Raw genomic sequence first — 17,352 nt, forward strand, 5'->3', positions numbered from 1 at the left:
GCGTGACTGTCATATGAGGAGAGACTAAGTTGGTTAGAATTATATTCATTGGTGTTTAGAAGAGAGAGGGGATCTCAGAGAAACTTACACAATTCTAACAGGATTAGACAGGGTAGCTTCAGAAAGAATGTTCCCGATGGTGGGGGGTCCAGAACTAGGGGCCATAGTTTGAGGATAAGAGGTAAACCTTTTAGGACTGAGGCGAGGAGAAATTTCTTCACCCAGAGAGTGATGAATCTGTGGAATTCACTCCCACAGAAAGTAGTTGAGGCCAAAACGTTGTGAAATTTCAAGAGGAATTAGATGTAGCTCTTGGGGATAAATGGATCGAGGGAAACAGGGGGAAGGAGGGATCAGGGTATTAAATTTGATGATCAGCCATAATGAATGGCTGAGCAGGCTCGAGGGGCCAAATGGTCTCCTCCTGCTTCTATCTTCTCTGTTTCTATGTGATTCTCGGGGCCTTCACTCACCTTCGGGCAGCAGAGAGCACCAGACCTGCGAGGGACACTCTACTGGGTACAGAGGATAAAGACAGGGCGAGGCTCGGGGCCCCCACCCTAATCGGACCTGCGAGGGACACTCTACTGGGTACAGAGGATAAAGACAGGGCGAGGCTCGGGGTCTCGCGAGGGACACTCTCCCTGGGGGTGGAGGATAAAGACAGGGCGAGGCTCGGGGACCCGCGAGGGACACTCTCCCTGGACGTGGAGGATAAAGACAGGGCGAGTCTCGGGGACCCGCGAGGGACACTCTCCCTGGATGTGGAGGATAAAGAGAGGGCGAGGCTAGGGGACCTGCGAGGGACACTCTCCCTGGACGTAGAGGATAAAGACAGGGCGAGGCTAGGGGACCTGCGAGGGACACTCTCCCTGGACGTAGAGGATAAAGACAGGGCGAGGCTCGGGGACCCGCGAGGGACACTCTCCCTGGGTGTGGAGGATAAAGACAGGGCGAGGCTCGGGGACCCGCGAGGGACACTCTCCCTGGGTACAGAGGATAAAGACAGGGCGAGGCTCGGGGACCCGCGAGGGACACTCTCCCTGGGTACAGAGGATAAAGACAGGGCGAGGCTCGGGGACCCGCGAGGGACACTCTCCCTGGGGGTGAAGAATAAAGACAGGGCGAGGCTCGGGGACCCGCGAGGGACACTCTCCCTGGGTGTGGAGAATAAAGACAGGGCGAGGCTCGGGGACCCGCGAGGGACACTCTCCCTGGGTGTGGAGAATAAAGACAGGGCGAGGCTCGGGGACCCGCGAGGGACACTCTCCCTGGACGTGGAGGATAAAGACAGGGCGAGGCTCGGGGACCCGCGAGGGACACTCTCCCTGGACGTGGAGGATAAAGACAGGGCGAGGCTCGGGGACCCGCGAGGGACACTCTCCCTGGGGGTGAAGAATAAAGACAGGGCGAGGCTCGGGGACCCGCGAGGGACACTCTCCCTGGACGTGGAGGATAAAGACAGGGCGAGGCTCGGGGATTAGGGTTAGGGTTAGGGACACTAAACCTAACCACGGAATAGCGGTAAGCTGATTGGTTAGTGAGTAACCGTTATTAGGGATTGTGTTTACATAGCTGAAGCTTAAAAATACATATTATTTGTTGGTAAATTTATTACTTCTAGATTTGTTCGAGTCTAAGGTGTAAATTTTTACTTTTAAGACATGTTGAGGACAGCCGTGGAATGTGTAGCCAGTCACATGTGGGGAATTTGGATCCTATCAGCATCCTATCTTACAAGCTCCAATAATTTATTCAAAACTCTGTTCTCTGATGTAACTACTGTTAAGGGGCCTCAAAAATACTCGCATTAGTGTTTCCTGACCATTGGTATTTTTGATCTCTACCCATACTGATTCTATTTTATGATTTTCTGATCCAAGATCCTTTCTCACTCACGTATTTATAACATTGTTTATTATCAGGGTTACTATAGAGTTGTACAGAGCAGAGAAGGCCCTTTGGCCCATTGAGTCTGCACTGACAATAACTACCCCTGATCTCACTTCCCACCACTTGTCCCATGTCTTTGAATGTGATGGGTGTTTTAACTGCAAACTTATTTATTGTCCCCCCGCCCCCCAACCACGTTCTCGTCTACATCACATATATATAAAACAATAAGGGACACAACACTGATCCTTGTGGTATGCCGCTGGATACTGGCCTCCAGTTACTCGAACGGCCTTTTACCACCACCCTTTATGTCCTATTACTAAGCTAGTTTCAGATCCATCTCAACAAGTTTCCATGTGCTTCAACCTTCTCAGTCAGTCTCCCATGTGAGACCTGTAAATGCCTTTGCTAAAATCCATATAAACTACATCAACTGCACTTTCTTCATCCACACACTCGGTCACTTTATCAAAAGATGCTACCAAATTTATTAGACATGATCAACCCATCCCTTTCTATATGGAAATTAATTCTCATCTTCAGAATTTTCTCCAATAGCTTCCCTACCACTGACGTGAGACTCCCCAGCCTGTAATTCCCTATTTATGCCTACCACCCTTCTTGAAAAGTGGAACAACATTAACTGTTCTCCAGTCCTCTTGCACTTACCCCATAGCCAGAGATGAATTAAAAACCTGCATCAGAGCCCCTGCAACCTCCTGCCTCACCTCACAGCAGCCTGGGATGCAATTTACAGTGCAGAAGGAGGCCATTCGACCCATCGAGTCTGCACCGGCTCTTGGAAAGAGCACCCTACCCAAGGTCAACATCTCCAGCCTAACCCCACTAAGGGCAATTTTGGACACTAAGGGCAATTTAGCATGGCCAATCCACCTAACCTGCACATCTTTGGACTGTGGGAGGAAGCCGGAGCACCCGGAGGAAACCCACACACACACGGGGAGGATGTGCAGACTCCGCACAGACAGTGACCCAAGCCGGGAATCGAACCTGGGACCCTGGAGCTGTGAAGCAATTGTGCTATCCACTATGCTACCGTGCTGCCCACAGTCTCCCATGTGAGACCTGTAAATGCCTTTGCTAAATTCATCCGGGCCTGGCGATTTGTCTATTTTTAAGTCTGTCAAAGTCTCCAATACCTCCTCATTTCCTATGACAAACTGCTGAAAGTTTCCACAGCCCCATTTCCTGAATTCTGTACCTACGTGTACAGGAATGATGGTCCTCCTTCTCCTAAATGAAGACTGATGAGAAATATTCATATAACAACTCAGTAACGTCCTGCAGCTTCACACACAGATTGCCCCCTTGGTCTCTAATGGGCCCTACTCTTTCTCTGGTTAACCTCTTTCTCTTAATATATTTGTAGAATATCTCAGGGTGCTCCCTAATCTTATTCTCAAGCCTTTTTTCATGCCCCCTTTTTGCTCTTCTAATTGCTTTCTTCAGTTCCCTCTTGCACTTCCCTTTGGACTTGCTAAAAGTATTTCTCTTACTCCTTATCCAGTCCTGCATTGTCCTAGATATCCTGGATTCCCTGAACATATTGCTCCTGCTTTCCCCTTATAGGGAACATGTTGGACCTGTAATCTCCCCTGTCGGGAACTCGGCGTGGCGGCTGCGGACTCAATCCAGCGCCGCCACAGTCAGGGGAAGGGGAATCCGCTGGCAGGGGGGACTTTGTCAGTGGCTGGGGACACTGTTGGGGGGCGGTCCGGGTTCGCGAGCCGGCCAAAGGGGGGACACTATTTTGCAGGCCGGGTCCGCACACGGCATGTTGCATGGCGCAGCCGCTGCAGGCCGCTGCCATGCACATGCGCGGCCACAGACCCAGCAATTCTCCGAGCCGTATCAGCAGCTGGAGCCGGGTGCTCTACACTGCTCGGCTGCTAGCACCCAACCAAACACAGGATCGGTGGTCGTTTTGCGCCGAACACCACCATTCCCACGCCGGCGTCACGGCATTACCTCAAAATCGGAGAATCCAGCCCACAGTTCTTTTTTGACACAGGGATTGTGGTGGTGGAACACACTGGGGGGATCCAGTATGCTGCAGTAGACTGTTAACTTTGTAACATCTTTGTTAAGGGTCTGGTCCAGAGTTCAGAAGGATGAAGCTTGGGTGGCAAAATAGATATCATAGAATCATAGAATTTACAGTGCAGAAGGAGGCCATTCAGCCTATCGAGTCTGCACCAGCCCTTGGAAAGAGCACCCTACTTAAGCCCACACCTTCACGCTATCCCCATAACCCAGTAACCCTACTTTTGGACACTAAGGCCAATTTAACATGGCCAATCCACCTAACCTGCACGTCTTTCGGGATTTGTGGGAGGAAACCGGAGCATCCGGAGGAAACCCACGCAGACACGGGGAGAATGTGCAAACTCCGCACAGACAGTGACCCAAGCTGGGAATCGAACCTGGGACCCTGGAGCTGTGAAGTAACAGTGCTAACCACTGTGCTACCGTGCCACCAAATCATCAGTAGAGATTAATTGAGCCCTGTGGTAGGTCTGCACTTCACCCTTGTGCAAGATGGACACTGAATCATATATTTGCAAACAAGTGTTTCAACAACTATCACAACTCAGATTGGAAGCTATCTGATAGCTTTAGGAATGGGCCAGTGGCACCCTGTACTGTAGACAGCGGTGACGCCCAGTAGCCCTATGTCTGTCTCCATAGGCGGAATGCTCCAATCCTGCCCAGTTTGGCGAGAGTGGAGAATCCAGCAGGAGCCACATAGCCAGAAACCCACTGGCGTAAAAACACTTTGAAATTCTCTCAGTGGCGGGTTATTGGCAAGTTGGTTGTCCCGCTTCCTGGTGGCGTGATTGCTATTTGTAATCATTTGTAACTCATGAATGCTCATTAAAACAGCTGCTTGCCGAGATCTCATCGACCCTCCAACTTTGCATCATGTCAGTGGGAAATCAAGTCGGCCTGAGACCTGTTTGAAAAAGAGTGAGATGCATAAGGCAGACCTCAGTTCACTTGAGAGATTGAAGTAAATGCAGTTTACATAGCCTACCTGCCGTAGCGCTGTGCTGCTCCTGTTGCAATAAATGGCACTCTTCTGGGATAGACCAGATCATGCCCTCCAGCTCCATGCCATGCGGGTCTTTATAGACAGTGTTATGCCATGGGACTCATGGACTATCCACTCCAATGGAATTTGACCGGGGATGGTGTCTAAGATGGGGGGTACAACAAAGACAAAGGGGGCAATGTGAAATGAGGGATGTGCAAGTTTGGAAGGGACAGGGCGAGGGGCACAATGGTAGGTAAAGGTGCAAGGAGTGCATGAGGATGAAGAAGAATGAAAGGCAGAGGGAAGACAGAGGGCCGGGAACCTGGACACCGACATTGTTCCATGAATCACTCACAAACAAGGGGTTCAAGGGGATGTAGATTCGAGATGGGGTGAGTAAAAAATAAATAAAATAAATAATCTTTATTGTCACAGTAGGCTTACATTAACACTGCAATGAAGTTACTGTGATAATACCCTGGTCGCCACGTTCTGGCGTCTGTTCAGGTACACAGAGGGAGAATTCAGAATTCTCAGCCGGTACGGGAATTGAACCCGCGCTGCTGACCTTGTTCTGCATCACAAACCAGCTGTCTAGCCCATCCATATGGGGCACGGGCACCTCACAGGTGATGGGCTTGGGCGGGGTGGGAGGGGGCTGCGAGAAGGGTGGAAATGTCCACCACAAAAACAACTAGATCCAGAATATCTGCAGGGCTGGTTGCTGGGGATGAGAACTACCCAATTAAACAGTGGCTGATGACTCTAGTGGGTCACCCTCAGATATGTGCTGAGGGGGGGGGGGTACAAAGCTGCTCACAGCTCCACACTCTCCCTCATAGAGCAAACCATAGGACTTTTTAAGATGAGATTCAGATACCAGGACCAGTCAGGTGACTCCCCGCAAACACAATGGAGTGGGTTTCCCCATGATCACAATGAGATCATCATTCATCCTCTTCCTGGACGGCATGGTTCTTCCGATGCAGTTGCCAACTGTGCTGACCATCTGGGCAGCAACCTCCCAGGCCGGAGAGGTGAGGTTGGTGTGCTTCTTGGAGCCTTCCCCTGGGTCGAGGAGGTGCCTCTGCATGGAGACTCCTCAAATCAAGGCCGTGGGGGGCATGGTGGTTGAACTATAAGGGAGCCAAGAGTTAGGGAGAACAGTCAGCGTAGTGGAGGTGAAGACAGGATCAGATCAACATTTTTCCTGTCAGGAATGTAACTACCTGATATAGAAAATGGTAAATTAATATGCTTGTGTGTCTGGAGATACTGTGTGAGCAGGGAGACAATTGAAAGAAGAATAAATATTTGAGTGACTGCATTTTAATAGATCTCAACTTTTGGGACCGACTATACACATATATATTCTCTCTGATGCTGCATCTTATTTTCCTGTTTAATTAGACTCCACTGCTACCCAGTCATCTTCTGTTACAGTCTCTGGTGCTTTATGAGCACTGCCTAAATGCTGTCGGCCAATAATCATTTTGTTTTTAAGACTAAATTAATATCACTTAACGTTAAACAGTGTTTCTAATCTGTTACCTTTGCTCAGTTTATTATAACTTTTTTCTTACCTTGATAATCAATTGTAATGACAGGCCACATTTTCTATTTCTTGGGATCTTGGGATGGCCTCATTTAAGGAGGAATTTGCAACTGTCAGCATCAATGTCAGCAAGTAAGTTGTGAATCAAATAGTTGTATATTTTAATAGAATGTTGATACTATTTAATCTCTGTCATTGTCTTCAGTTTGGCTTGGCCTCTAATTTCATATAATCTGAAAATTCATGTAATGTATCCATATGTCCAAATTATTTGTCTGAATGGTAAATAACGAAGTAGATCTCTAGAAAATGCTATAAGCACATCCTACCAATTGGCAAAACATCCACATACCCCCGACTCATTTCTTTCTCCTTAATAATAATAATCTTTATTGTCACAAGTAGGCTTACATTAACACTGCAATGAAGTTACTGTGAAAATCCCCTAGTTGCCACATTCCGGCACCTGTTCAGGTACATAGAGGGAGAATTCAGAATGTCCAATTCACCTAACAGCACGTCTTTCGGGACTTGTGGGAGGAAACCGGAGCACCCGGAGGAAACCCATGCAGACACAGGGAGAACGTGCAGACTCCGCACAGACAATGGCCCAAGCCGGGAATCGAACCTGGGACCCTGGTGCTGTGAAACAACAGTGCTAACCACTGTGCTACCGTGACACCCCGCTTCTTATCCATACTTCACTTGCTTTAATACATAACAAATCTTTTATAAATGTCTTTTGAAAATCTGTGTCCATTTAATTCTTTTTATTTTCTGAACTATTTCCCAATCGATGGTGACATTGTGTTAATATCATTGGATCAGTAATCCCAAGGCCCAAGCTCCAACAACATGGGTTCAAATATGAAACTATCATCAATTGACATAAAAACTCATCTAGTTCATGAATTCCTTGAGGGAAAGGAGACTGTCGTCCTTACCCAGCCTGGTCTACATGTGACTCCTGGCCCACGGCAATGTGGTTGAAACTAACTCCCCTCTGAAATGACCGAGCAAGCCTTTCAGTTCAAGGGGCTGTTAAGGTTGGACATCAAATACTGTCCTTGCCAGCAGCACCCATGAAAGAATAAATTTAAAAAGTCAATAAAATTAGTCATGAAGCTGCCCTTTATAGATTTTGCTGACCATACCTGATTAGCCTGTACCCTTCTAAGTTTCAATAATTTGTGAACTCTAAATTTAACCACAGCCAATTCCAGGAGTTATCTTGTTCCCTGCCTCAGCAGGGTTAAATCATTTGCAATTCCCAATCACTTAGGTCCAATTATCATTTCCAAAATTGTTCCAAGAACCTGCATGTGTCTCTGCGATCTCTTTTCTGGTCTCCTTCAGTATTCTCGGATGTATATTTGGGACGTTTTTTGTACTTCCATTAGTCTTTTTTGTTACAATATCTCTTTAAGATATTTTCTTCTCTTCCTTCACAGTAAGAATGGAGTTGGAGATGCTATTCATGCTACCAAACATATTCCTGTGAGACATGGCTTGAATGTGTTCCTGAAAGCTGAGTAAGCGATATTTCAAGAATAAACCTTGAGCTTACTGCTTTTACAAAGTTATTGTTTGGCCTTTGTTATGAAAATAACATTTTCTCCAGAGTTGAGAGTGGAGGTTGGGAACTTCCACCACTGCAGCACTTCAGAGCTGTTGCGCATGCACAGACTGGGAGCAGGCTGCACATGCGCAGTTCTGCAGTGTAAGTTCTTCAGGTCCAGGATAGGCCCAACATGCCTGTGCATAAAGACAGAGAAAAAGGTGTGAAAACTTGAGGAAATGTAGCGCTATTGCTAGTAGGTATCCCAGGCAGCAGACAGGGAGAGGTCCCAAAGTGAGAGAGGACAGGGATAAGTCCCAAAAGAATGTTGCCTGGTATAGAGGGCATTAGCTATGAGGAGAGGTTGAATAAACTCGGTTTGTTCTCACTGGAATGACGGAGGTTGAGGGGCGACCTGATAGAGGTCTAAGGTGCGAGGGGCAAGGTTTAGAGGAGGTGTACGAGGCAAGTTTTTTACACAGAGGGTAGTGGGTGCCTGGAACTCGCTGCCGGAGGAGGTGGTGGAAGCAGGGACGATAGTGACATTTAAGGGGCATCTTGACAAATACATGAATAGGATGGGAATAGAGGGATACGGACCCCGGAAGTGCAGAAGATTTTAGTTTAGACGGACAGCATGGTCGGCGCGGGCTTGGAGGGCCAAAGGGCCTGTTCCTGTGCGGTATTTTTCTTTGTTCTTTGTTTGGGTCCCAGAGAGGGGACATGGACAGGAATAGGCTTGAGAGTGTCCAGAGGCCACGATGAGGTGTTCAGAGCTCGGGGCATCTCTTCCTGCACTGGCGAATTGAGCTCATTAGTGCAGGAAATGATCCTAAGTGCGGCCTCTGTGCAGCGTTCCCCACCGATGCCCGGAAAAGAAGCACAGTCCTGTTTAATAGCAGGGCCATTCTGGCACTGCCCGTGCAGGTAAACACCAGTGCCCAAAATGGCCCTCTGTTTCATTTCCATCAAATCGTGCCCAGTATGTGTAAAAGTCTGATCAGCCATGATATTATAAATGGCGGAGCAGGTTCAATGGCTGAATGATCTGCTGCTGTTCCTATGTTCGCTGCTACCTTCGCAAAGAAATTTAGGAATTGATAGAAAATTTAGGCCTTCCCAGTGACTCTCAGCTTTGAGGAACAAACAAAGAACATCAGCATTATGTGTTTTTCTGTTGAGTTAGTCTGCTATCTGTAAAGAACATTAATGCAAGAAGTATTCCTAATGAATCAAGGTGTTCAATTTATTACAGAAATCAAATAACTAAAGTTGACATTCGCAGTGATGATGTTGATGAGACTGTAAAGTTTCATTTCCAGGTATGGTGTGCTATGTTTACCTGTGATTAATTGTCCAGACACAATCACAGCTTTGTTAAAATAATTCAAGTTCATCCAAACAGGTAAACCATTTTCCTCAAAGTGATAACTCAATTAGATTAATTCAACAGACTTGGCGAGTTCAACAGTTCCGAGTGTTGTTTCGACACCCTGGGCTGGACGCAGTCAATTCCAACCCCCCTTGACCCAAAGTTGCAATACAATTGAATTAACTAATAATTATTAGAAAAATACCCAAAGTCTTTAGCCCTTGGCTGCCCAATAATTACAGTCATCAGGTTTGTAAATTTAAACACAATTATGTTTATAATAACAGTAACTAATAAAATATGCAGCAAATACAACAGGTTAACTTTTATCTACTTCCTAATCTCCCCCCCCCCCCCCACTTAAGCTCGTCCCACCCACCACACACACACACAAGACAAACAAACAGAGGGCAGGAGAGGGGTGAATAATAAGTCAAAGAAAAAAAGATTCTTTGTTTCAGATGGTTGTTTCTAGCATGCTGGCCTTCAAACCAGGCTTTCAGGTTGAGATTTCAGCTTTCAAGTCTGCAACGGTTTTCACTGTAGATTCAATCAGGTCTCTGTGGTTTCAGAAATACAGCAGCTTTTCTGGGGAAAACACAAGAGAGAGAGAGAGAGAGAGCAGGTCCTTGTCTCTGCATGTCCAGGTCTCAACTATGCTTTCTTAGGTCTCATCGCACTCAGGCAGGATCCAATCACTACCTGTTACCAGGCAGTTCATTCATTGGCCACCAGCCAACCAATTGAACCAATTCATACCCCATCTCTCGGGTGCCACAAAATCTGAGTTCTATTGCTCGTAAGCTAGCACAGTGTTCTCTTTTCTAACTTTTGAATTCCTTTCTTCCCCTGCTTGACATTGGCAGTGCCAATGTGCCAGGGTGGCACTGTCACGGATCAGGCCCAGATGGCCTCACCAGGTGGGGGAAGGTGAGGGTGTGTGCCCAGGTAGCTACCTGAGGTTGGGGAGGAAGAGGTCAAAAATAGGTGAGGGGAGAGATTGAGGCTGCCAGGCAAAATGGCAGCCGATCTGCGAGGTGCCTTTCCTGCTGGTGAGCAGAGAGAACCCCCCCCCCCACCCCCGCAAGGACAAAAATAAACTTTAAAGTGCCGTTAAATAGTGAGGTGTTTCTCGGTGCGGCAGGTGCTGAGAAACACCCGGCGAAACGCACCCAAAACCAAACATAGATTTTTTTTCCAGTTAAATCGGACCCTGTATCTGCCATTCATTTGCTCACTCACTCAACTTGTCCAAATCACACAGAAGGATAGAAACATAGAAAATAGAAACAGGAGGAGGCCCTTCGAGCCCGCTCCACCATTCATTCTGATCATCAAATTAATACCCTGATCCCGCCTTCCCCCAATATCCCTTTAGTCATAAGAGCTGAAATCATAGAATACCTATAGTGCAGAAGATGGCCATTCGGCCCATTGAATCTGCATCAGTCCTTAGAAAGAGCACCCTACTTAAGCCAATGCCTCTACCCTAACCCAGTAACCCTACCTAACCTTTTGGACACTAAGGGGCAATTTAGCAAGGCCAAACCACCTAACCTGCAGATCTTTAGACTGTGGGAGGAAACCGGAGCACCCAGGAAACCTACGCAGACAAGGGGAGAATGTGCAAACCCCACACAGACAGTTACCCGAGGCTGGAATTGAACCCGGGTCCCTGGAGCTGTGAGGCAGCAGTGCTAACCACTGTGCCAAATTCTTTCTTGAAATTACAGAACGTTTTGGCCTCAACTACTTTCTGTGGGAGTGAATTCCACAGATTCACCGCTCTCTGGGTGAAGAAATTTCTCCTCACCTCAGTCCTAAAAGGTTTACCCCTTATCCTCAAACTATGACCCCTAGTTCTGGACCCCCCCACCATCAGGAACATTCTTTCTGAATCCTGTTAGAATTTTGTAAGTTTCTATGAGATCCCGTCTCACTCTTCTGAACTCCAATGAATATAATCCTAACCGACTTAGTCTCTCCTCACGCGACAGTCCCGCCATCCCAGGAATCAGCCTGGTGAACCTTCGTTGCTCTCCCTCTATAGCAAGAACATCCTTCCTCAGATAAACATCTCTATTCCTATATTCAAATCCTCTCGCTATGAAGGCCAACATACCATTTGCCTTCTTCACTGCCTGCTGTACCTGCGCGCTTACTTTCAGCGACTGATGCACGAGGACACCAAGGTCTCGCTGAGTATCCGCCTCTCTCAATTTACACCCATTCAAATAATAATCTCCCTTCCTATTTTTGCTGCCAAAATGGATAACCTCACATTTATCCACACTATAGTGTATCTGCCATACATGTGCCCACTCACTCAGCCTGTCCAAATCCCGCTGAAGCATCTCTGTATCCTCCTCACAGCTCACCCTCCCACCCAACTTTGTATCATCTGCAAATTTGGAGATAATACATTTAGTTTCCTCATCCAAGTCATTAATATGTAATGTGAACAGTTGAGGTCCCAGCAAAGATCCCTGCGGCACCCCACTGTCACTGCCTGCCAATCAGAAAAAGACCCATTTATTCCAACTTTTTGCTTCCTGCCTGCTAACCAGCTTTTTATCGATCTCAAAACACAACCCATAATCCCATGCGCTTTAGCTTTACATATTAATCTATGTGAGACCTTGTCAAAAGCCTTATGAAAGTCTAAATAAACCACATCCACCGGTTCGCCGTGGTTAACTCTACTAGTTACATCTTGAAAGAATTCCAGTAGATTTATCGAGCATGATTTCCCTTTCGTAAATCCACGCTGACTTTGTCTGATTATACCACTGCCTTCCAAATGCTGTGATATGAAATCCTTGATAATGGACTCCAGCAACTTCCCTACTACCAACCTTAGGCTCACTGGTCTATAGTTCCCTGTTTTCTCTCTACCTCCCATTTTGAATAGCGTGGTTACATTCGCTACCCTCCAATCTGTAGGAACCATTCCAGAGTCCAAAGAATTTTGGAAAATGACCACCAATGGATCTACTATTTCTAGGGCCACTGCCTTAAGTACCCTGGGATGAAGGTTATCAGGCCCAGGAGATTTGTCTGCCTTCAATCCCATTAATTTTCCCAAAACCATGGGTTGGATTCTCCGCCCTGCCATGCCACATTTCTGTTTCATCCCGCAGGTGGGATGCTCTGTTACGCCAGCCGGTTAGTGGGGTTTCCCATCGTGGGGCAGCTTCACGCCCTCGGGAAGCCCCTGGGCTGTCGGCCAATCGGAGCATCCTGTGGGCGGAGAATCATCTAGCCCCATTTCTTTACTAATACTATTTTCCTACAGCTCCTCACTAAAACTGTTTCTAAGAACTTCCAGCACATTATTCATGTCTTCCTTTGTGAAGACAGAAGCAAAGTCCGAATTTAGTTCCTCAGCCATTTCTTTGTTCCCAGTTATGAATTCCCCCGTTTCTGACAGTAAGGGGCCTACATTCGTTTTTATCCATCTTTCCTTTCTCTTTACATACCGATAGAAACTTTTCCAGTCAGTTTTTATGTTCCCCGCTTGTTTATTTTCAAATTGTATTTTCCCTTCTTAATCAATCCCTTGGTTTGCCTTTTTAAACTGTTCCCAATGCTCAGGTCTATTGCTTTTTCATGCTAATTTGTATGCCTCTTCTTTGAATCCATTACTATCACTAATTTCCCTTGTCAGCCGTGGTTTGGCCATAGTTCCCTGTCCATTCTTGCGCCAAATAGGAATGAACAACTTTTGGAGTTCACCTATTCGTTCCATGAATGCTGCCATTGCCTGTCTGCTGTCCTCTCTTTCAGTAATGTTTCCCAGTCCGTCATAGCCAGCTCATGCCACACCATCATAGTTACCTTTATTGAGGTTCAGGACCCTGGTCTCAGAATCAACTACCTCACTATTCACCTTGATAAAGAATTTTATAATAGTATGGTCGCTCATCCCTAAGGGTTCTCTCACAACTAGATTGCCAACTAATCCTTTCTCATTGCACAACACCCAGTCCAAGATGGCCTGTTCTCTTGTTGGTTCCTCAACGTACAGGCCCAGAAAACCATCCTGTACACACTCCAGAAATTCCTCCTCTGTTGCACTGTGACTAATTTGAGTCACCCAATCTATGTGCAGATTAAAGTCACCCATAATCACAGATGTTCCTTTATCACATGCATCTCTCATTTCCTGTCTAATGCTATTCCCAACATTACCACTGCAGTTTGGTGGTCTGTATACGAACCTACAAATGGATTTTGCCCCTTGGTGTTTCTTACCTCGACCCAGAAAGATTCCACATCATCTGTACTAATATCTTTCCTCAACATTGTATCAGTATCTTCTTAATCAACAATGTAACTCCACACCTTTTCCTTTCTGTCTGTCCTTCCTAAAAACTGAATAGCTCTCAATGTTGAGGTCCCATCCTTGGTCACCTTGGAGCCATGTCTTCGTTATCCCAACTATATCATATCCCATTACATCTATCTGCGCACTTAATTCATCCATTTTATTTCAAATGCTCTGCATCCTCCTCACAGCTCACCCTACCACCCAACTTTGTGTCATTTGCACATCTGGACATATTACAATTTGTTCCGTCATCTAAATCATTACTAGGTATTGTGAATAGCTGGGGTCCTAGCGCTGATCCCTGCGGTACCCCACTAGTCTCTATGCTATTTGGAAAAAGACCTGTTAATTCCTACTCTTTGTTTTCTGTCTGCCGACTAGTTTTTTATCCATCTCCATACACTACCCCTAATCTCATGCGCTTTAATTTTGCACACTAATCTGTTATACAGGACTTTATCAAAAGGCTTCTGAAAGTCCAAACAAACCACCTCCACTGGTTCCCTCTCATCAACTCTACTAGTTACATCCTTGAAGAATTCCAGTAGATTTGTCAAGCACGGGTTCCCCTTCATAAATCCATGCTGACTCTGTCCGATTCTGCCTCATTTTATAAGTGCTCTGCTATAAAATATTTCACAATGGATTCTAGAATTTTCTCCACTACCAACATCGGGCTTACTGGTCTATAATTCCCTGTTTTCTCTCTCCCTCCCTTTTTAAACAGTTGGGTTATATTGGCTATCCTCCAATCTGTAGGGTCTATAGAATCTTTGAAGATGACCACCAATGCATCCACTATTTAAAGAGCCAATAAGTACTCTGGGATGTAGATTACCAGGCCCTGGGGATTTATCAGCCTTCAATCCCATCAGTTTCCCCAATACCCTGGGGGGGATTCTGGGATCCTGAGGCTAAGTGTTGACGCCGTCGGAAACGCCGTCGGGAAATACGACAGCGTCAACATGGCCTCAGGATCAGCAATTCTGGCCCCTACAGGGGGCCAGCACGGTGCTGGAGCGGTTCACGCCGCTCCAGCTGCTGATCCCGGTGCGAACTGGGCGCTGCGGGATCCGCGCATGTGCAGTGGCTTCGTTCAATGCGCTGGCCCCGACGCAATATGGCGCAGGACTACAGGGGCCGGCGCGGAAGAAAGGAAGCCCCCAGCCAGGGAGGCTGGCCCACCAATCGGTGGACCCCGATCGCGGGCCAGGCCACATCGGAGCCCCCACCCCAGGTCAGACCCCCCCTCCCCCCACACAGGCCGCCCCCGACCCTTCCACGCCGAGTTCCCGTCAGCTGAGAGCAGGTGTGGACAGCGCCAGCAGGACTCAGCGTTTTTACGACGGCTGCTCGGCCCATCCCGGGCCGAGAATCAGCGGGCCGGCCCCCGACCGGCTCTGCATCACCTGCACCGGCGCCAATGGTGTCGGGGTCAGGGCGGCGTGGCTCGATTCGCGCCGGTCGCGGGAATTCTCCAGCCCGGCATAGGGTTGAGAGAATCCAGCCCCATTTAGAACATAAGAACTAGGAACAGGAGTAGGCCATCTGGCCCCTCGAGCCTGCTCCACCATTCAATGAGATCATGGCTGATCTTTGTGGACTCAGCTCCACTCTCCGGCCCGTACACCATATCCCTGAATCCCTTTATTCTTTAGAAAGGGATCTATCTTTTTCTTAAAAACGTTTAAAAAAGGAGCCTCAACTGCTTCACTGGGCAAGGAATTCCATAGATTCACAACCCTTTGGGTGAAGAAGTTCCTCCTAAACTCAGTCCTAAATCTACTTCCCCTTATTTTGAGGCTATGCCCCCTAGTTCTGCTTTCACCCGCCAGTGGAAACAACCTCCCCGCATCTATCCTATCTATTCCCGTCATAATCTTATATGATTCAATAAGATCCCCCCGCATCCTTCTAAACTCCAATGAGTACAGTCCTAGTCTACTCAACCTCTCGTCATAATCTAATCCCCTCAACTCTGGGATCAACCTAGTGAATCTCCTCTGCACTCCCTCCAGTGCCAATATGTCCTTTCTCAGGTAAGGAGACCAAAACTGAACACAATACTCCAGATGTGGCCTCACCAACACCTTATACACCTTACATTTCTCTACTAATATTGCTCACCTTCAGTTCCTCTCTCTTTCACTAAACCCTACATTCCCCAACATTTCTGGTGTCTCATTTGTGTCCCATTTGTGAAGACGGAACCAAAGTATATATTTAGTTACTCAGCCATTTCTTTGTCCCATATTGTAAATTCCCCTGTTCCTGACTGGAAGGGGCCTACATTTGTCTTTACCAATCTTTTTCGCTTCACGTACCGAGAGAAATTTTACAGTCAGTTTTTATGTTCCCTGCAAGCTTACTCTCATACTTCATATTCTCCTTCTTAATCAATCCTTTTGTCTTCCTTTGCTGAATTCTAAACTGCTCCCAAACCTCAGACCTGTTGTTTTTCTTGGCTAATTTGTATGCTTCTTCCTTGGATTGAATACTATCCCTAATTTCCTTGTAAGCCATGATTTTACCACCTTTCCCATTTTCCTTTTGTGCCAGACAGGAATAAACAGTTTTTGTAGTTCCCCCATGCGCTCCTTGAATGTTTGCCATTGCCTATCCACTGTCATCCCTTTAAGTAACGTTTCCCAATCGATCATAGCCACTTCGAGCCTCATACCATCATAGTTTCCTTTATTAAGATTCAGGATCCTAGTCTCAGAATGAACTACATCACTCTCCATCCCGATGAAAACTTTTATCATATTATGGTCGGTCATCACCAAGGGGTTTTGCACAACTAGATTGTCTTTTTTTTTTAAGTATATTTTATTCAAGTTTTTTGGCCAAACATAACAATACGTAGTGTTTCTTTTACACAACAACAATAAAGCAATATAAATTATAATTATAAGAGACAAGATTTATAATCATCTAGATAGGAATAATATGATCAGGGATAGTCAGCATGGCTTTGTGAAGGGTAGGTCATGCCTCACAAACCTTATCGAGTTCTTTGAGAAGGTGACTGAACAGGTAGACGAGGGTAGAGCAGTTGATGTGGTGTATATGGATTTCAGCAAAGCGTTTGATAAGGTTCCCCACGGTAGGCTATTGCAGAAAATACGGAGGCTGGGGATTGAGGGTGATTTAGAGATGTGGATCAGAAATTGGCTAGCTGAAAGAAGACAGAGGGTGGTGGTTGATGGGAAATGTTCAGAATGGAGTTCTGTCACAAGTGGAGTACCACAAGGATCTGTTCTGGGGCCGTTGCTGTTTGTCATTTTTATCAATGACCTAGAGGAAGGCGCAGAAGGGTGGGTGAGTAAATTTGCAGACGATACTAAAGTCGGTGGTGTTGTCGATAGTGAGGAAGGAAGTAGCAGGTTACAGAGGGATATAGATAAGCTGCAGTGCTGGGCTGAGAGGTGGCAAATGGAGTTTAATGTAGAGAAGTGTGAGGTGATTCACTTTGGAAGGAAAAACAGGAATGTGGAATATGTGGCTAATGGAAAAGTTCTTGAAAGTGTGGATGAGCAGAGGGATCTAGGTGTCCATGTACATAGATCCCTGAAAGTTGCCACCC

At 46.7% G+C, this 17,352-nt stretch overlaps 1 protein-coding gene across 1 annotated transcript in view; it reads left to right on the forward strand.

Annotated features, from left to right (window-relative positions):
* LOC140387050 (integrin alpha-E-like) overlaps nucleotides 1-17,352 on the forward strand; it is a 434,586-nt gene that overhangs the window by 319,631 nt on the left and 97,603 nt on the right. Inside the window, exons 24-26 of the mRNA XM_072470061.1 lie at nucleotides 6,559-6,638; nucleotides 7,958-8,038; nucleotides 9,320-9,386. Coding sequence (XP_072326162.1) covers nucleotides 6,559-6,638; nucleotides 7,958-8,038; nucleotides 9,320-9,386 — 228 coding nt within the window. The remainder of the gene's footprint in view (nucleotides 1-6,558; nucleotides 6,639-7,957; nucleotides 8,039-9,319; nucleotides 9,387-17,352) is intronic.

The sequence above is a fragment of the Scyliorhinus torazame genome, chromosome 12, assembly GCF_047496885.1.
Source record: "Scyliorhinus torazame isolate Kashiwa2021f chromosome 12, sScyTor2.1, whole genome shotgun sequence".
NCBI lineage: Eukaryota > Metazoa > Chordata > Chondrichthyes > Carcharhiniformes > Scyliorhinidae > Scyliorhinus > Scyliorhinus torazame.